Source organism: Fundulus heteroclitus, chromosome 13, assembly GCF_011125445.2.
Source record: "Fundulus heteroclitus isolate FHET01 chromosome 13, MU-UCD_Fhet_4.1, whole genome shotgun sequence".
NCBI lineage: Eukaryota > Metazoa > Chordata > Actinopteri > Cyprinodontiformes > Fundulidae > Fundulus > Fundulus heteroclitus.
In genome coordinates this window covers 19211011-19232379 of record NC_046373.1, presented here as the reverse complement: position 1 = coordinate 19232379, position 21369 = coordinate 19211011, and the positions used below count along the sequence as shown (strand labels likewise).

The window sequence follows — 21369 nt, the reverse complement described above, 5'->3', positions numbered from 1 at the left end:
GTGCAAACATTGCCTGAAACAAGGACTTCTGGTTTATAAGTTGGTAAATGCAGCGAATGCAACACTTGTAGCCCGGGTCCTGTACACGTCTGTGTGTTGGCCTTCAGTAAGCATCCTGTGAACCCAGCACCCTTGAGTTCTGCTTCACGACCTTCTCAAAGCTGTATTTATCCCGATTTGTGCAACGTTTTAACCACACTTTTTTTCTTCCACTAAACTTTCCTTGAACGTGCTTGCTTACCGGACTCTAGACAGTCAGCTTTTCCAGTCATGACCTTCTGTGGCTGTCCAGTCTGCAGTATCATCCCTTTTTAATTGCTCTTGTCTTATGCATTTTATTTTCTAAATGGCTTAATTTGGGGTATGCTTTGACTTATGAAAACTGTCTTGAAATTAATAGGTAAAATAAAAAAAAAAAAAACCTGCTAAATGACTTAAAAAACAAAAAGGGTTTCACAAATTATCTGAAACGAAGGTCAGGCCTCCACATGATTCATAATCTTGGGAACATAGGCGATAAAACCCGATGAGTTGACTGTATTTTCTCACATGTTTTGTTATAATAGCTGAAATAAAATAGTCTGGCAAGCTGTAAAATATGGATTCACCTGTCATGAACTTCCTAAATGAAGAGCAGCAGTCCTAACAGAACACTGCGAGCTTTTATTGCAATGATACAATACCAATGTGTTAAAATGTTTATTGCACAGTCAGAAAAAAAGTGTAGCGTTTATAAAGAAAGCTCCTTACAGAAGAGGAATTACAGTTTATTAACGCATAAAATCCGTTAAATAACATGTTAAGCCCGAAGAAAAGAAACTACAGGGTGCCAATAGCGTCTTATCGGATCGACTGTAAAACTTGAGCAGGAATCGGGTCAACTTTGAATCTGTAAGACTTAAAATGTTGCGGTTACAGTTTAATATCAATGTAGGAGTTTGTGTTTCTCCAGGATAAAAAGGCCTTGAGAAGAAGCGAGTTGGGACCGATTTCTACACATTATTTCTGCTACATAATGTTTTTTTATTATTATTAAATAGTTTTATGTACATCAGTACAAAGTTCACTTCATGATCACAAACCTGTCCCGACCCGAGTCAGGGAAAGATGTCCCAGCATGGCCACCGTAGCTCACATTATCAGTAAGCTACTCCTCTGCTCCGCTCGCTCCCTCGCTCTTCACCTCCCTCTCCCTCAGCAGGTGGCGGATGGAGGAGTTCTGCGTGGACAGCGTGCTGGACAGGAGCGGCATCAGGCTCCTGAAGCCCTCCCTCAGCTCCTCCACGTTCTTGAGGAGGCCGCTGACGTGTGAGTCCAGCTCCCCCCTGCAGCCCTGCACCTCGGCCAGCACGTCGTACATCAGGCTCTGCATCTGTGCGCGGGTTCGATGGAGACGTGGAGCAATTATGCCATCGATGGATTTAGTTTTTTTTATTGTTCTTTTTCGCTTTTTTTTTTTGTTTGTTTGTTTACAGGGGGTTTACAGTTGCAACTAAAACGATTCCAAATCCCCAGTAAAAATTCGGTTTACAGGCAAAATTCATAATTGTTCAGGTGTTTGCAATAAACAAATGACCAACAAATAAGTTTAAAATAAGGCTGGACGACATAGGAGGAAAAAAAAAGCATATGGATAAAATAGAAATCTATATCGATCGATATCGCTAATTATCAACAAATTCAGAACATGTATTTTAAGTGCAGCCCTGGCCATTTTATGCTGTTGCCTAGCGACCTATTTATAGAGACAAAACACACAAACACTGAATTCAAACTAAACCCTTTATTCAAATCAACTTTTTACCAAAACTACAAGATTTTTTAAAATAACTTGTGCTCTCTGAAGCCTTTGAAGGGGGCGGAGCTTGGTGGTGGAGGTTCCTTGGTTTGTTTGTGATTGGTTGGGAGGATGTAATGACTATAATATTAACCTACATGGCTAAAATGCTTAAGGAAGGAAAACCTTTGTTCTATTGAACTTTTTACTGACCCATTTTTCCATCATCAATATACGTCCGTCGATCGGTATTTATCATTATTGAATAATCGTCTAGCACTAGTTTAAAACCACTTGTGTTAGTATTGTTTTTTTTCTTCATAATTTACATTTATTGGTTCCAGATTACACTATACATATGTTAAGATCAGGTTATTTTATTTAGACAAATATTTTCTAATGGGTGCGCACTTTAGTTAATATCTGTCTGAATGGTTTACTTACACTTGTTTTTGTTTTGAGGTCCTCCAAATATAAATCAGCTGGAGGGGGAAGCCAGGAACATACCACAACACCAAAAGACTGAGGGGGGAGGAACTTTATTTGTTGAAGTTGACCTAAGTTATTTTATTTTAAATATTCACTTATTTGTGCTAAGTTAAAGATGACTTTTGCTTCATCTGTTTATGTTAGTTTTTGTGTTTATATTTTTGTTTTTTTGTTCCTTTGTTATGCTGTGGAAAGTTTAGGTTATTCCACCTCTTTTTAAGCAGCCTCTGTTCTTCGTCTGGAGATCAGTTTTGTTGCTGTTTAGTTGACCTCCATGATATTATTATTTGAGTTATTATGTATTGAAGTTTGACCCTTTTGTTAACCATTTTGGAGATTATTAAGTTGAAGTTTTTCGAATTTTTGGAACACCCTTTGTCCTTTTTTAAGCCTGGTCCCTTACACCACTTTAGACTTTTCTTTATTATAAAGGAGTTTAGATCAGGAGAACATGCGAAATCTAAGCCACTGTTTGACGCCCCTGTAACAACCTCCATCGTTCCAGTAATATTCAAAGCTCCCAGATCATGATGGCGCCTCCTCCACTGTGGCATGGAAACATCTCTAGAAGGATCTTTCTTTGTCATTAGGGTCGCGGGTTATCAGGATCACCCAGAAGCCATTTTATGTCAGAGAATAAAACTTTCTTGTGCCTTTCAGTGCCTCATGTTAAAGTAGAGTAAATTTGCAATGTGAAAAAAAACAGACATGGTCTGCTTGTGTCCTCGTGGGTAGCCTGTCGGATCCTCCAGCTTAGTGCAGGTGACGTTTTTTTTAGGTCTACCTTTTGACTTTTGAGTCTATAAAGGAATTTAAAAGGGTTGTTTAAGGGTCTTTCTACCCTGCAATACTAGAGAAATTTGTTCTTGGCGTGGCAAGAAAGAGAACAAGGTTTTTCTTTACGGTTATATATTGAATATGCGTTCCAACGAGGCCCGTTTGTCAGATTAAAAATACCTTTTGAGAAAGAAACCCGCTAAGCTGTCACTTTCCTGCGAGGCGTTGCAGGGCGGTCTACTGGCTCTTACAGCAGCTGGGTCAATTCTCATCTTGGTTTCTGCTAGTTTTGCGGTGCCGCCCGCAGATAGCGCAACAATGTCTGCTGATCGTTCTTTTCAGGCTCAAAAAGGACTAAGTACACCCTATCAGGACCAACGCTTGTATATTGTTTTATTTGAAGATGAATATGTTATTTTTTATGCTTTTATGGCTAAAATACGTGACCAGGCCACGGTTGAAGCACACCGAGGAAGCCATTATTAGCAGCTACAATGTTCTTAAAGTCCTTAATGGACTTCAAAAGACCTGCAGCAGAAAAAGAGGTTTCGGCTTCTGCAGCGAGACAAATAGAAATGACTTAAGGGCTCCATGCCTGAAATCCACCACAACTGACCCAAACACTCAAGCAAAGTCAGCTTCACTGTGCTCACAGCTTTGTTTTGTTTTTGCTTCCTCTTGTAATGGAAACCTGCAGCGTGTAGAGAACAAGATGAATCCAGTCGAGCATCAAGAAGTCATGGCACTGCAAAAACTGAATTAAAAATAAGTAAACATTTCTTTAAATTAGCATATTTGTCCTTATTTTGAGCAGATAAATAAGATGATATGCCAATGGAAGGAGTATTTTAACACCCAAAATAAGATAATTAGATAAACTGAACTTAAAATGAGATGATTTAGATGAGTTGCTCCTATTATAAGTGCAAAAATATTATTCCATTGGCAGGTCATTTAAACTTGCTGCTCAAATCAAGGACAAATACACTAATTTCAAGAAAACTTTATTTATTTTAGTCACGTTTTTGCAGTGGGGAGATAAATGTCATGTCGCCTGTGAGGAAGCTGAAGCTGGGGGATCATTAGACCTTCAATGATCCCAAGCTAACCTGAACGTCCAACGAGGTTCAGCTCCTGTTGGATTTGAAACAGGAAGAACCAAAAAATATTTATCAAGTGGAGGTGTTCTCCATTCAGGGGTGGGCTAACATATTCCTCAGGAATGCTGACAAAAGATGTTGTCTGGATATGAATCACTTTTTGCAACAGGCCCTAAAAGCAAAAGGCTGATCTACTAGGAAATAAAGATGGCTGTCATGAAGGGGTTGAATAATTATGAGACTGCGGTAGCCATTAAAAGAGGCGTTCTGTGTTGAAATGGGAAAACCCACTTGATTCTGTTTGACTGGTTTGTTGCAAACACCTTGTATGTTTCTATATTTTGCCCGTAAATCAAATTTTTAGAGGGTTAAATCATTTTAGGCGCAACTGCACATGATGCCGTCACTTGCCTCTCTCACCTTGCAGAGGTCAACGAGCGTGTTTCCTTGATCTGCAAGTATCCTCTTCTCCATCTTCACTCTCCGGAGCCTGGAGACGAAGAGACAGTCACCCATGATTACAGCCGTTCATTACTGTGGCCAGCAAAAGCAACTGTTAAAACCATTTGTTTTGATGTTTGTCACTTTAACCCTCACAAACTTCAGTGTATTTGATTAAATAGACCAACACAGAGCATGATTGTAGGTGGAAAAAAATATGCAGACCTTCTCTTTTTTTTTTTTGTGTAAAAATATAAAAAGTGTGCATGCATTTGTGTTCCTTCCCCATTACTTTGTTGCCCCTCAATTAAAAATCTAGTGAAACCAGATGCCTTCATTAGTCACATAATTAGTAAAAAGAGTCCCCCTGGTTGTGATGTAATGTCCATAAACATGGATCCAGTGGTTCTGTGAGGGCCTGAGAGGTTTGCTACTGAACATTAGTGAACAAACAGCATCATGAAGACCAAACGACATGGAAGATCAAGGATAAAACTGTGAAGAAGCTTAGGTTTCAGCCTTAAACAATTAATAAAGCAACGTTTAATCCTTAAAACAGAAAGAATATGGCCAAGTGCGAACCTATAGCTGTCCACCTTAACTAAGATGGAGCAAAAGAAGTCCGTGGCAACTTTGGAGTAGCTGCAGAGAATCACAGCTCGGGTGTGAGAGTGTGACGACAGGCCAAAGATTAGTCGTACACTCCACAAATAAGAGCTTTGCTGAAAGAAAGCCATCAGAAGTCCTGATTACAGTTTGCCACTAGGCATAGAGGACACAGCAAACATATGGAGGAATCTGCTCTGATCGGACGAGACCAGAATTCAAGTATTTGGGGCGTAGGGAAACTCTACGTAACACAGAATGCATCCCCATGGTGAAACATGGAGCTGGTAGCATCATGCAGTGGGGATGCGTTTCTTCTGCCAGGATGGAGCTAAATAACATCCTGACAGAAAAAAACCTTTTAGAGGCTGTAAAGCAGGAGTGCCAAACTTATTTCTATATTGGGCCACTTGGGCATCATGAAGTCATGAAAAGGGCCGGTAGCACGTGTGTAGATGATGCTTTTGATTTCATAATTTCATTTCAGTTCACAGAAATATAAAAAAAATGCACAGTAACATAAAAGTAGCCCCTTTATGCTCGTTTTATAAAGTTTATGTGCAAAATAAAGTTGATATTGTGGTGAGTTACACCTTAAACTCATTATTCTGCATCAATTTATCTATTTTTGGACATTTCTGGGTTGTTTTAGTGTGTTGTGATAAAACTGACATCTAGTGGCAGGATGTTGTTACTACATAGTTAAAAAAAATCAACCTTCGCTGCAGGAGGCACAGTTCTAGTCACTTTATACAATTTAAAAGGATATATGCTTCTACTTTATGACATGATATTCCTTTTTTTTGGCTCTTGAGGGCCGGATTCGGCCCCCGGGCCTTGAGTTTGACACATGCTTGAGTCTGGAGCGGAGGTTCACCTCCCAGGAGGTCGATCAACCTGAACAAAAAGCCAGAGCTACAACAGAATGGCTTAGATTAAATACTTTTTATGAGTTAAACTGGCCCCGTTAAAGCTCAGACTTAAATCAAATTGAGAATCTGCAGCAGGACTTGAAAAGTCATATTTGCAGCCATTCTCCATGCGGTCTGACCGGCAAGAAAAAGCGATTCTAGAGAGCGTGGACACCAGGTGGCTGGATACAGCTGCACAGCACACTTTTTAGATCTTATTTGTAAAAAAAAAAAAAACATTTGAAAACAATGTTATCACTTTCACTCCCCTAATATGCTCTCTGTTGTGTTAGTTTTTTGCCACATAAAACGTCAATGAAATACATCAAAGTTTGCGGTGGCAATGGGACAAAAATTGGAAAGTTCAAGATGTAGAGGCCTGAATCTTAAGACTCTGCTTTGAGCCCATCAATGAACACAAACTCACTTCCCATAGCTCGCTGGCAGACTATATATTGGTTATTATTAATGTTTGTAAGGAGCAGGGATGTCCTGAACAGACAAAAGAAAGCTCACAAGTGGAGCATTAATGTGTTATCAGGCAGCCGCCTGAGCGTCCGAAAGTCAGCCCAAACAGCAACTTAAGGTAGTTTTAAAATTAATTATTTACAAATCACTTGCTGATTTACAGATGAGTTGATAAATATCTAAATAAGACCTATAGCGTTTAACTATAGAGACGTGTCCTCTGTAATATACTTACAAATGCTAAACAGGAGCAAGCACTGAGCCAATATAGACCAGGTCACTTATACACAGAAAACTTTGTATACCTTAAAATAAATATCTCCCAAACTAAGGAAGATCAAACATTAAACACCAATAAAATCTCTGGTGCAGGAAACACACGCTAAAGTCACACAAAAATGTACCTAAATTTCAAATTAATTCAACATATAACATACTGCAGTTAACTGAATGATTCCTTATCCCATCGGGAAACAACAGCAAGTTTATAGAGGCAAAACAGTAAAGAAGGAAACAGCAAAAAAAAAAAAAAAAAAAAAAAAAAGTGGGAAAAAAGTAAAGAAAGGATAAAACTAATTCTAGTGATTTTGCTCTTTGGGAGCGGATGATGAATGGAAAGCTGATGTAAAAGGCAGCAGCTTCCTCTGCAGGTGGGTCGAGCCTTACTGGTGGATGGCCAGCAGCAGCTTCCTCTGGTGCATGCGGACTCTGGTGTGGTCTCTTTCCCTTGACAGCTTAGTGTACTTGTAGATAAGCCAAGTCTCTCTCAGCACATTTGCTGCAGCAATTTTTATCTGGTGAAAGGACGCAGAAAATCACGAGGAGTTATTGCGCGTTTATGCACATAACCTCTAAGTGCTGTTTTTTTACGGCATGTGCTGACTTAACACCAACAAACCGTATATATTACCGAGAGCCGCACGAGTCGCTTTGACTTATTGTCAAACTTTTATATCTAAAGCAGATCAGAAATAAATCATTCTGTTTAGTAAAATTAGATTTGTGTGATACTTCAAGTGTTTTTTTTTTTAATTTTTAAATCACTTTCAGTTAGATTCTTGCAGATACATTGGGTTTTAAAGCATATTTTTTCATAAACTTTCACGTGAATCTTCATTAAATGATGGATAAACAAGCAAAAGTGCAAAAGCGTGTCTATGCTACTGCTACTACTATTATTATAATTAATAATATTGTTATTAATGATCACCCGCTTGGAGATGTGAGAGTCCATCATGAAGTTGTGGACGTGCTTCTCTGCTCGGGTCAGCTCCAGCTTCCTGGCCACCACCGCCACCACCAGGACCGTGCATCCCGCTCCCTGTTGAGACACAGATGGGGGCTCAGGATTGGACGAGAGTGCACTTTGCCTCGGTTTGGATCAAACCACCCAGCTCGGGCTCACCATGATGCCAGTGAGGAGGCAGATGCTGCGGCCGCAGTAAGTGTGAGGGACCACGTCTCCGTAACCGATGGACAGGAAGGTGACGGAGACCATCCACAGGGCCTCCATGTAGTTGCTGCTAAGGTCTCTGTAATTGTGGTGCCTGCAGGGAGAAATCAGACTCATTTTCTTTCCTCTGTTGACCCTTTCTTCTGTTTTACTGTATTGGATGGACAGCTTTGAATTTTTTTTTTGGATTTTCTCTAATCGATGCAGAGTAAAAAACAAAGATAAAATAATAAAATGCTTGTATTCCACACATATTAAGATAAATGTGCCTTGACGTGTTCCCGAGAAGCCATTTTTTTGCAGCTTCTGCATTGCAAAGACGGAACTGGAAATGAGTAAAGTTTACTTAAAATAAGTGTATTTGTCGTTGATTTGAGCAGGTAAAAAAGACTATTTGCCAATGGAATAAGATTTTTGCACTTAGAATAGGAACAACTCATCTCCATCATCTTATTTCAAGTGCAGGATGTCTAATTATCTTATTTTAGGGGTCAGAAAACTCATTCCATTGGCAGATAATCTTATTTACCTGCACAAATCAAGGATAAATACACTAACTTTAAGAACATTTTACTTATTTTAAGTTACGTTTTTGCAGTGTGGCCTAAGTCTGGCTGCCTGTTTAGCCACTCTTGGCACAGACCTGAGTTTTAAGCATAGTACATTAAAGTTTAACAAGGTTAAGCTCAGGTTAATTTTCAAATTTCCAATAGCTCAATAATAACTCGCTTTATTCATTCTTAAACCAATATTCCTGCTGGTAGCAGCACAGGAAAGAAAATGCATCAGACAGAAAAGCTTACACTGCAAAAACTGAACTAAAAATAAGTAAAATGTTCTGAAAATGTGTGTATTTTTTCTTGATTTGAGCAGGTAAATAAGATGGTTTGCCAATACAATAAGATTTTTGCACTTAAAGTAGGAACAACTCATCTCCATCATCTTATTTGAAGTGCATTATATCTAATTATCTTATTTTAGGGGTCAAAATACTCATTCCATTGGCAGATAATCTTATTTACCTGCTCAAATATAGGACAAAAACACTCATTTTAAGAACATTTTACTTACTTTTAGATCAGTTTTTGCAGTGTAGCTTTAGCGACAGAGGAAGAACAACTGTAAAACCCTGAAATTATATGTGAAAATCTATCACTCTTGGGGAGATTTAAAGAAAAACGCTCCACTGACCTAAACAAAGTCAGCATCAGTATCTTACCAGTAAAAATACTAGTTAGTAGGAGAGTAAAGGTTCAGGTCCCGGTTCAGTATCCACCTCTGTTTAAATGTCACGGTTCGATACCTTTTCATTCTTTTTCTTAAACTTTATTTGGCAATGAACAAATAATATTTGAAGTTTGTAAAATATGTCGGATTTTATTATTTTTTTGAACTGTGAAGACTGGCTAACAAAGAACGGACTGTAGATTTGGTTTGATTACTTTGAATTAATTGCCGATAAGACGGCTTGGCCAGAGCCAGGGTACATCTTATAATAATAAAACCGCCTGGAAGTGCTCAGTGATGTCACTTAGGAGTTGTTGAATAACCCTGCGCTGCCACACACAGCTGGATACGGATCTCAGTCAGTTTTCCCCCCAGCAACAGTGGTGTTGCAACTTGAAGTTGTTTCTGGAGAGTGATTAAAGGGGACAGATCTTGCTTTTAACATTGAAGTCATTCATTTGTGGTCTATATGAAGTGGAAAGGGAGTTCTTTAGTCTAAATTCTTCGTTATTGTTTCCCCATGGCCCCTCTTTTGCCTCTGTTCTGAGATATGTCTGAGAGCAACTTGTATTGGTGTCTTTAAATATGTGACGTAATTGTTCAAAGAGCGTAATAAAAAACTGAGAAATCTGATCAGATTAAAAAAATGTGACCCAAACAGAATATAAATATATATTGGTATTAAAAGTTACTGTTTTTTGCACACCTAACGACACCAGGTACACAACAAAACGTATTTAAGGGCTAAAAAAGTGGATTTTACATATTTCTTTTTTAAATTAAGTGTTGAAAATGCTGACAAACCTTTGGTTTAGTCATTCCTCTGTCATCGTAGCTGACCAAGAAACCTCTTCTTTTTAAAAAGTAGACTCAAATGACAGCTGTGATACGTGCTGTTTTTGTTTAAAAAAAAAAATTATTCTATGTTGTGTTGGAAAGTTGCACAACAGATCACAGCCGTGTACGCAGTTCTCCTGCTTAACACTCTGGATGTATTCGGGTTTAAAACAACGCTGTATTTCATGTACCTTAATTGATTAATTGATTCATTAATTAATTGAACTTAGCCAAGATGTACAGTAGACAAAAGATTTGTACATATAATTTACTTTTACAACTTATCATTAGATTCAGGGAGTTCAAGCCAACCAAGCAGACATGCAGAACTATTAAATCCTCCATATTTTTTATATTTCTCCTCACGAAGACAAACTTTGGGATCAGTCTTGATCCAGTTTTGAATTTTTCCTGAAGGTCTTTTATTCTTTGGACTTTTACAGTAGTATTCTGGTCTGTTTCCCGACCATGGAAGATTATTGGGCAACATGTGCTTAAGAAAAGTGGTCAAAATAAGGTGGACGCTATCTTCTGGTATGGTTCATAAATTTGAGTAAATTTTTCTTTGTTGCACCCAGACATTCAGTTTAAGAAACATCTGTTTGCCTGCTGTTCTGTTAAAAATAGGAACACAGCTGGCCTTTTGTTTTGCTTGAAATATTAACAGTCGGATCAACAGTGGATAAAAAAGGTTTACGCATCCTTGTTAAAATTCCAGGTTTTTCCTCAAGCAAAAATATTAAGACCATGATAAAAAACAATTTCAAAACTTTTTTCCTCCTTAGTTGTGAGACAGTAATTCCTGTACAATAAAATAAATAAATAAATAAAACTGTCAGAGCGAATAGTTTTTAAAAAAAAAAGCTGCGACAGATTGGTTGCATAAATTAGCAAACATTTTAGTTAGTGCTTTGTTAAAGGTCCAGTTTATTTATATATAACAGCTTGAGTTGCACAAATGCTTCATCAGAAGAGCAAAAACAGCTCAATGCTTAAAGCATGTTTTGATTCAATTGCAGCTTTCAGTCTTTTTTTATAGTATATTAGCGACCTGCATCTCTGCTCTACATCGCAGTTCTCCAAAACTGTCAGATTGTGAGGAACATCCCTTGTTCTCAGACCTCTTTAGTCATGATCCTGTTTACTTTGGTTAGTTTTGAAAAAGTTCTGTATTTTAGGGTCTTGTATTTTAGATTATTTCTGTTTTCTCTGTGTTTCGTAGTACCAGCTGCTAGTTTCCCTGTCGCCTCCACACTAGTTAAGGTCTCTGGTTTCATTGGTTAATTGCTTGCTTCTTCTTTTGCTCCCATCCTGGTTGGTTCCCATGTTTTGAGTTTCTACTTATGTTTTCTAAGTTCCTCTGTCTTTTCTGTTATTAGACCCTTCACTCTGTGCTCCATCATGCAGATTCATCACAGTTTGAAGGTTATCCTAGACAACCTTCAAACATAACATCTCCACCTGAACCCACATTTTCCTCTTAGATTTAGCTCTGGACTCCAGCTAGACTGTTCCAAAATGTAAATTTTCCTGTCATGAAGTCATTTTTTTTGTTGATTTTAGATTCAATGTGATGCTGAAAAATAAAATCTCCCTCCGGATTCATGTTTCTGGCGAAAACCTGAAGGCGAGGGGTCAAAACCGACAGGTATTCACAGTTTAACAAAGTTCATGCGCCTTTGCAAAAATCTATTTCCATATGAAGAAAGTAACCCCACATCATGATGCTGCCACCACCGTGCGTCGCTGTGAGAACGCTGTGAGGTTGTTCTGCGGGTGGGCTGGGTCTGCCAGGTCAAACTGATCCGGGCAGATCCAGTCCATGTTCGGCATTATGAATTCAAGCCGCTTCCATCCAGACGCAGATATCTAGCGCCAATGAACTAAAACATTCACTCATCCTCACATCCTAATCTTTTCAAATGATATAGTGTGGTTTTGGCGTGGATGTTGTTTTGTTACATCTCCGTCTTTGTGTTTTACTACCGGCACATGTTGAAATTGTGACCAAAGGTTCATGCTTGTTTTCATCCCATCAGAACATGTTCTTCCCCAAGGGACCCTTAGGATTAAACGTTTTGTTTGGAAGAAATCTCCCTAATTTTTCAATTTCAAAACGGGATCATTTTTATTCTTCATAACATAAAACTGTGGCTTTACTTTTTTATCTAACTAGAACAGATGGACTTTTTTATAGGTTAACCAGATTCTCTATAACGAAGCATTTTGTCTAAGGGTTTGTACACAAAGTCAGTGCAGTCCCCCCCCAGTTTGTTTTTCAGTTGAATTGTAAAATTGTATATTTCTCATTAAAGTTAGCAAATGTTCTGAAATTATTTATCAAGGTCTCTCTTGATAAATAGAGAAAACATTTGAAAGCGACTGCAAGTCAGTATAAAAAATTGTCTGCTAAACGAAATCAAACCGATCCAAAAAATAAATAAAAAATCTTCAAAGTTCGCGAAGTGATGAAAACAAACATTTAAAAATCAGTTTTGATTCAAAACTTCAGAAATTTAGAACCTAAAACCAGAAACTATCTGGCGCTGATACATCAAATACACTCAAACAGCAGAGAAAAACAACAACAGACCTCTCACACACGTGTAGGCCCCATGCCGCCACAATCCAGAGAGAAACACTGAAAATCATCAGGACAGTGCCAGGATAGGTGGTCATCAGCGTTTTCCCCACAAACCGGGTGTTGAAGTGTATCTGAAGATAAAAAAAAACAAAAAAAAAACACGCATTACGTCATCGTTTTGACACAAGGGCCTACTTAGCCAGACTATTTAGAATAGCACCTGTCAGATTATCCTTATGCAACACAGAAGCAATGAGGGATAAGAAAACTTGTTCGCAATCTGGCTCGGTGCATCGACAGTAGGTTTGGTTTTTGCAAAGGAGGGAGGGATGCAAGCAAGCGTCATTTTCATCACTTTTAAAAAGCAGCGACAAGGGAGGGATTAGCCAGGTGGGCATGAGCAGAAACGGGAAAGACAGCGGACACGTGAAGGAGTCAACGGGGGCATTGTCGGCATGTGAAGCCAGCAGGGTTCATGAAAGCGAAACTGTTAGTCACACCTCTAGCGTCACACTTCTACAGACCTCTCGGCCCACCTAGACACAACAAGATATAAACAGATGAGGGTGAAATGTAGAAAAATGAAAGGTCAGATCATTGTCCAAAACAGACTTCCAGATTACATTCATTTTGCTGCTTTTGTGTCTGAACTCTGTATAAAATCAGTCTTAAATTCGTCTTCTCACTTCAATTTACACAAGTCGGGGGTTTCAAATCTGCGCTGTCCTGTTAGGGCGAGGACTCAAGCGCCCTCACCTTGTTCAGGGCTCCGATGCTCCGGGAGGCCGTGTCCGTAAAGAGGCGGCTGTGCAGCATCATGGCCCGGCCCAGCAGGTAGAGCCTGAGAAACATGGGCAGAGCCAGCATGATCTCCAGCTCCGTCTCAGAGAGCGTCGTGCGGACCGTGGTCTTCTGGAAGTACGCCACCAGGCCCACTGGATAGGGATGGATGGCCACTATGACCAGCTCCAAGACAATCAGAGCAAAACGGTCAGTGGTCATGGCGATCCTCCAGTCCTCGGCGCCAATATCATGAACGTAGAGCTGCAACAGGGGCGACATGAAAATGTGACGTTGAAGCTATTCTAAGGAAGGACGTCTTTCCACGGTGGGATTTGATTTCTGGTCAAATATATTTCAATCAATCAATCAATCAATCAATCAATCAATCAATCAATCAATCAATCAACCAACCAACCAACCAACCAACCAACCAACCAACCAATCAATCAATCAATCAACCAACCAACCAACCAACCAACCAACCAACCAACCAACCAACCAACCAATCAATCAATCAATCAACCAACCAACCAACCAACCAACCAATCAATCAATCAATCAATCAATCAATCAATCAATCAATCAATCAATCAATCAATCAATCAATCAATCAATCAATCAATCAATCAATCAACGCAAGGCCTCAGTCAATCGTTCCCCCAAAATGTTTGTTAAGTGTATGTGATGGACGGTTGTACTGGAACTGAATTTTCGATTGCAATGCAAATTGCAGTTGACTAATAAAATTGATTGATTGATTGATTGATGGGCAAAAATGTCCCATATAAGGAAACCAGTTGATGGCATCAAAGTCCCGACAAGCAGCATTCACTCCTGGGGAAGTGTAGAGCCACAGGGAGAGTCGTCTGCATTGTCCATGGCTTTGCAGCAATCCCTCATATTGAGCAAGCATGAAGTTTTTTTTTTAACTAGCAATCAAAAATTAAAACTTTCCCAATTTAAAAGAGGAATGCCACAGGGTAGCCGCTTTTGCCCCGTGTTGTTTGAAATCCAACAAAAACCAAGTCCTGTGGTCAAACACCATAATCTCATTTTACATTTTTTTTAAAAAGAGTTGGACTGGCGCAGTTACCAGACAGGTAATATCCTTTCTGTAAAATACTAGTCACAACAATCTAGTGAGAATAAACGGAGTCCCAGCCAACCTGTTGTGTGGGCCCAAAATGGATTTTGCTCGGTCTGGATGGACGGAAGTGAGCCTGAGCTTTTAATTGTGTTCTTATTAGGGACAACAATGAGGGCGTGAGAACTGGAAAATCGGCTCAAGATGCTCAACACATTCCCGACCCTCATGGTTTCCCGCTTTTTACCCAGAACTGTCCTGCTTTAACTTCCACTATTCTACATTAGACCTATAGCTGCAATTAACACGGGACCATGTCTAACCCATAGAAAATCCCACCTTGGACCTATTTTTCTGCCCGTTGTTCTTCCCCACCGGCCCCATTAGTAAAGCTGGGCTGAGTACTTGGGCAGAGATGCAGCTGGATTTGCTCCAGGGCAATTTTCTTCACTAAACCTTAGAAACTATCTTTTAGATTTGTCTTATTTAAGTTATAACTAGTACCGATACCAGTACGGGGCTCCGATCCAGCACTAAAATGGTGATATCGGTATCGGCAAGTACCAACAAATAGGCACCGATACCATTTTCTTGTTTGTATGTCACTTGAACGCAGCCTTCTCTCTCCCGACTAGTATTATACATGTTATATAAGTTCATGAAAGTTCCACTATTTTGGCATTTGAGAGCCAAAACTCAGGGTTTAAAAGGGTTTATTCAATTATTAATGTAATTTTACTGTCTTACTGTTGCACTACTATTATACATGTTATAATTTCACAAATGTTGCACTATTTTGGCCTTTGAGAGCCAAAAGTTTATTCAACTATTGTCACCCATTCCAGGGAGGCAATAAAAAGTTTTACTACCCTAAGTAGTATGCAGTTCTTCATATATACACACACACATCAATTTCAAACATGATATCGGTATCAGCCAATACTGCACAGCCAGGTATCGGGGCCAAAAAATGGCATCGGCGCAACACTAGTTATAACCTACATAAAAATATATTGTTATGCAAAACAAGCTAGAACCATTTGAGCAGAGTACTCCCAAAGCACAAAATCAGGTGAGTTTAATTACAGCTTTTTTTATTTGAAACAACTTGAGAAAGAAGATCAAAACACACAAGGCAGCCCACTGTAAACTTTTTAAATGTAGGAGGGGGGAAAAAAATTGGTTGAACCCTTTAATTTCCAAGATTTTGATTGTATGAGAATGAACAGCTGGGTTACCTGCACCTCACAGCAGTGATACGCCAGAATGAGGCCCAGCAGGATGAGCGTAGAAAAACTGATGACTGACTTGAAACAGAGGGAGTAGATGGAGCTCTGCAGGAGAAACACACGAACAATCAGTCACCGATAACTTCTTCTATTTTAGCCAATGGCTGCAAACACAAAACTGAACAAAGCAAGCAGATAAGATAGGAGAGATGAGGTTTTTTTTTCCCAACCATGCATCAACATATTGAATTAATTATTGTATATTATTGTAAACTAATCTGACCTAACATAAAGCTGCGAGGAAGCAGAACACTACAATGCTCAAAATAAATGAAAGTAAGGAAACTATCTTAATCCGCTGCACATTTCTTCCACTTTCCTGCTGCTCATGATATCCTGCAACTGTGCAATGGGATTTGTTGCCTAACTCTTGCCCTCCAGAGGCACTCTGACCTTGCTGTAGATGCTCCAGGACAGCTCCGTCTCCATCACCATCATGACCACCCCGAACAGCCCCACGGCCAGGGCGCAGTCGTTCAGCCGCTGCCTCCTCAGGAACAGCTCCCTCCTGTGCACCAGCCGCCAGCCGATGTTGTGCGTCCTCCAGTACGAGTCCTTCTTGTCGTCCTCCTTGATTTTGGGGCTGTGATGGGGGCTGGGGCTGGGGCTCCGGCTGAAGCGCTTCCCCCCTGGCAGCGGACCCTTGGCCTCCCCTGGGCGCTGGTGGTGTTGCTGCGGCGCCTTGTGTTGTTGCTGCTGTTGCTGCTGGAGGTTGTCCTCCTTGCTGGTGATGATGATCTCCGGGAGACTCTGGCGGTCGTACATCTCCAGAGAAACGCTGCCCGACTTGCGATACCCTCGGCCGTCAGCATCCCGCACGTCCAGGTTGGACCGGCTGTGGGCCTTGAAGGGGGTTCCGCAGGGGGAGACGGGCACGTCGGTGAAGGACGTGACCGTCTCCTGGAGTCTGTTCGAGCTCAGCGTTTTGGCTTTGCTCTGCTGGTTTCGCTCCTTGGCTGCGGGATTTTGCGGCCTTTTATCGCATTTTTTCTCCTTGCCCTTGGTTTTCTCTCGCCTCCTGTTGGAGCGAGGCGTCGTCGTGACGTAGAGGTGGCCGTTGTACAGAGGTGTCGTGGCCAGGGCCTGGGTCCGGTCCAGCCACACGGTGTGGTCGACGGACGTCTGGACTGTGTGGTGTATCCCGCATTGGGGCGAGTAGGCCTGAGGCGGGGCGACCATCCTCGGTGGCAGGAGGGGCCGGTGGTCCTCCAGCTCGTCTCCATCCGCCACCGTCGAGTTCATGGACGGGGAGTGCTCCATGGAGAAGGGATTCTTTCAAGGGGGTTTAAGCGGGAAGACGAACGAGTACATTAGACAAAAACAAGGAAGAAGGTTGGAACAGTTTGAACAGATGGCAGCAGCAGCAGCAGTTTGGTGGAAAATTGCAACTAAAGCTCAGCGAGCAGAGATTTTCCTCGTTTTTATCTTGTCTGTAAGGTTCACACATGCTCGCTCTTTAACAAATCTTTCATGCAGTGTTTGCAACATTTATGCATATATGGCTGCAAATCCAAAAGAGAAATTATCATTATCGTTATTATATTTTGCTCCTACCTTTCTGTCCAGGCTCAGGTCTGAAAAGCAATCCACAGAGAGGATTAAAAACAGCTTTGTCTGCCTGTTTCCCACTCAAGTATTTCAGCCCTCGGTCCTGAAGGTCACATCTGCCTGAGGCACACGGATCTTCAAGTAAACTCCTTAAAAGGACTCGGCAGGACCATTTTCATTCGCAGACTATCAAACAAAGGTTCAACGGCGATGGGTTTGGTTGCCTTCACCGCCAAGTGCTCCAAACGTCCGCTTCCTTCATGTGTGAACTTTCCAGCAAGCAGCATCACAGAGCTCCTCCCATAGATTGAGCTGAAGCGCAGGAACTTCCCCCGAACACGAGGAGTTTGACGCGTCGGCATCCATCACGACCGAAGACATTTATTCAGCTGCTGTGCGTTCGCCCGCCATCAGGGCGTCTTCCTTAAAGCTCGGAGAGGGGCTTAATGACAGCAAAGACTCTAAGTTGCAGATCTCGCAAAGGCAGCGACTGGGTCATCTGTCAGAGGGGATTGGCGGGCTTCCCCCCCCCCCCCCCGGGCCTGCTTGCGTGTTCGTGTGCATGGATGGGCGAGTGTGTGCGTGGGAATGCACCCGGGGTCAAAGATCAAGCTGGAGCGATTCTCAAAGTCCGGCGCAGAAATGCTGTCCCGCTGCATTTCGTCTATAATCTCCTTAATTAGACTCATTATTTTCAGAGAGAGAAGTATGTTTATGAAACACTTTGAGGGGGGTAGAAAAAAAAAAAAAAAAAAAAAAAAAAAGTAATCCTCAATCAGTTCAGAAGATTAGTGTTAAAGATTATTCAGGTGAAATCGAGATTGTGAGGTGATGAGATTATGAAATATCAAATATGTCAGCCGATTCGAGCAATAGGGTGGAGTATTAAGGGCCGGAGTCGTAACAATGACATTCAGCATCAGGAATTTTATCTAAATCCCTGTGACAGATGGGTGCAAAGATAATAGAGCTGCCTCCGAATGGAAACGTCCAAGGAGCAAAGGGTGGGAGGAGTGCAACTGGATAGTAGCAGGAAAACAAATACACACACACAGAGACACAAAAACACACACACACACACAAAACAGTATTTAATCATCAGAAGACAGCATGTATTTAAGAATGGATTGAGGGAGAACAGCGGGGGAGTAACAGCAGGTATCCTCCAGTCTGATTTTAACTTCTACAGACAGTCTTCCAGATGTTCGCCGCTGTGTTTCGAAGCCCTTTGTGGTGTTTCTGGCTGGGAGTTTAGGTGATGTACTCACACAAATAGTGCCAGCTTGTGAAGTTGAAAGGAAAAATGCGAAGAATGTCCCTTTCCTTGACAAACTAAGTTTTTAAGTGTTGCACGCATTTGCAAGCAGGACTCCTGAATCTGTACTTAGTTGAACTAACTTTTGATCAAAGTCAGATTGAATGAAGAGCGTCTGTTGTGACAAATACCTTTAATAGAGTTTTGCTTTGGCTGGACCATTCAAAGAGATAAGCTAAGATAGGCTTTATTGATCTCACATTGGAGAAATTCACACGTCACATCGGCTCAGTAATCAAGAAGTAGATAAGAAAAATAAGTATAAAAATACATAATAGAAATAAGGCAGAGGATGTCTTATGTACATTCACGGTGACTTATATACATGTGTATTGACATATATTCAGGTGGTAATAGCAGCAGAAGTCACTTCTTTCAGGATTATTGCACAGTGTAATAAATAGAATTGCACATTAGTTATTGCACGTTGGTTATCACAGTTATGGTTACAGTTATAGTGCAGCATTGTATAGTCTGATACCTATACAATTACTATACTATTTGTATACAAACTATACAAAAACATGAATGGCTTTATGTGTAGTGGCATCCTCCTGCTGAAAACGTATTTTCACCCCGTACTTTGTTGTTCAATCACAATTAAGTCACTAAATTACATTTTGTGGAAGTACATGGATCGAGACGCAAGAAGCAAACCGCGTTCATGTTCATGAGAAGAAGAGGAAGGTCTCAGTAGAAAGAAATAAGACCAGGGTGGATTTGGGGGATTTTTTTCCCCCTGCGATCCCCCTGAAGAGCAGAAGAGCAAAGTATGATGGTCTTGCGCATCCACAGTTATTCAAACCTGGGGAAACCTCCCAAAAAATCAGCGACTCTAGCTTTAACCTTGCCTGCAAGCGGAATTCGGGCAGTATTTGTGCGTTCACAAACACGTGAAAATCTATCTTGTCCCGCTCTATCTTGTCCCGTTCTTGACCAAGTGGTTTGAGCCAATCACGTTGCAGCATTACAGTTTAAGGCGGGACATACAGCTGTGAGGAAAGCAAGAGCTGCTGAGCCAACAGCCGAACTAAAACAAACAGGAAGACGCACGTGCAGCTGCTGCTATCAGATCTGTTTCGGTAGAATCCACAATTGTTACAAGTGTCACTACCCTAATAAACTCGCCTTGACTAGCTTAAGTTGTTGTGGTTTCTCATGGCGCCTGCTGCTTACGACATTTTTTTTGTTTGTTGCTATAATGATTGGCTAAAACCTCTGGGCGGGCACTAGGAGTCGCTTTACCCAATCAGCTCGGAAAGTTCTGTTGAATGTCCCTCCTTTCCCTGAACAGATTCGCTGGGAGGAAACGCAGATTGATAATGTGCTGAATGTAAAGCGCTACACTTTATCAGTCTGGCTTGAAAGGTTATTCTGACGGTATCATTTGGTAAAAGACAGCCCCCCATACCATGACGTTCTCACTTCCATGCTTCACTTTTGGCATGTTTCATTATTTATTCTTTTTTTATTTGATCTTCAACATTCAAAGAAAGTAAAATACAATAAAGGTATATAAAGAAAAGAAAACCCCAAGTATAACCATTGAACACTATGTATAAAATATACAGAAAAGAAAACTTACAGAAGTTCAATAAGGGGCAGAAGGAAGCAAATGTTAATTATCTCCATTATACGTATAATTTACTCTGCCATGCCGGACCTAAACACACATCAGTTTCCTCAATGTCATATTTTCATTTCATAGTCAAGATTATTCTAAAGTTTTACTCCTCTAACAGAAATGGACATGCTTAATAGTTTTAATATCTGGTTGTTTCAGTTCCAGTTCCCCTGTTAAAACTTCTTCTGTGTGTCGTCAGGTATTGTTTTGCTCACGATTAGTTCAGCTGTTTTAACTTTTACTAAATCTTCACATTTTAATTTTAATGTTTCATTTTAGAAACAGATGGTTACTGTGATCAAGAAATGCTGCATGACTGATTGTTGGTCCTTTTTTGCAATATTCAGATCCATTGTAGGTTTGTTCTGTATGTTTCCAAAGTTTCACCCAACGAGACATATTGATGTGTCAGTGGGTGGTTATTTAAGATATATCTTATATCTTTTTCAGAATTCCAGGGCTACTAGTAAACTTGAAACATGGGGCATTTCATTTAAGATTTCACATCATATTTGTTATAATGACTCTGTAAATGAAGCTGATTTTGTTTTTTACTGACATCCAAATTTCGTGTTAACAGTCCCACTAAAATATATTTACAAAAAACAACAACACATTGTCAAGTTTAATACTTATTCTTCACACGTGTGCATGTCACACTTTTCAGATTTCTGTCAGTAGAAAAAAAAACTGAATACTGTACATGATTTTAGCACTCATGTTTGTCTTCATGCTAATCTATTACATAAATAGCAATTAAAATACTCTGATGTTTGGAGTGTGACAAAATGCAGAGAGGCTAAATGTGCATCAATATTTCTCTGAGATGCTACTTTATTTTTTAGATTTTTAAAGTTTTATATTCTGCACCCAAAAAAAAAAAAAAAAAAAACTCCAACCCTGCCTCATTACAGACAGTGTCTGGTGAAATTTCTCCCCCTAAGAGAATATTTTTTTCCAAATGGGCACCATTCAGTTTGCTTTAACAGGACTAAACTAGTGCAGCCTCACTGTGTTCTAGTTACAGAGGCCACAAATGTTCCCAAATTATGTTGT

At 40.4% G+C, this 21369-nt stretch overlaps 1 protein-coding gene across 2 annotated transcripts; it reads right to left on the bottom strand.

Annotated features, from left to right (window-relative positions):
* Positions 1–686: 686 nt before the first annotated feature.
* On the bottom strand, positions 687–17896 carry LOC105935051 (small conductance calcium-activated potassium channel protein 1). 2 transcript variants are annotated; one of them, XM_036145289.1, is made up of 10 exons: positions 17381–17896; positions 16220–17098; positions 15776–15871; positions 13427–13714; positions 12680–12801; positions 7975–8116; positions 7780–7890; positions 7236–7363; positions 4555–4633; positions 687–1372 (listed from the first exon to the last, which is right to left on the bottom strand). In XM_036145289.1, the coding sequence occupies exons 2-10, from the start codon at positions 17084–17086 to the stop codon at positions 1148–1150; spliced, it is 2058 nt and encodes a 685-aa protein (XP_036001182.1). In that variant the 5' UTR covers positions 17087–17098; positions 17381–17896; the 3' UTR covers positions 687–1147. The 2 variants fall into 2 exon arrangements, with proteins under 2 accessions (XP_036001182.1, XP_021178647.2); XM_021322972.2 differs by having other exon boundaries at positions 4564–4633; positions 17381–17895.
* Positions 17897–21369: the final 3473 nt, after the last annotated feature.

Excerpts from the sequence above, each read along its gene's own strand:
- LOC105935051 (XM_036145289.1), bottom strand. The coding sequence starts at position 17,086 with ATGGAGCACTCCCCGTCCATGAACTCGACGGTGGCGGATGGAGACGAG. Across the intron at positions 12,802-13,426 it reads GCATCGGAGCCCTGAACAAG|ATACACTTCAACACCCGGTT; the intron begins GTGAGGGCGCTT and ends TTTTATCTTCAG. Across the intron at positions 7,364-7,779 it reads ACTCTCACATCTCCAAGCGG|ATAAAAATTGCTGCAGCAAA; the intron begins GTGATCATTAAT and ends TCCTTTCACCAG.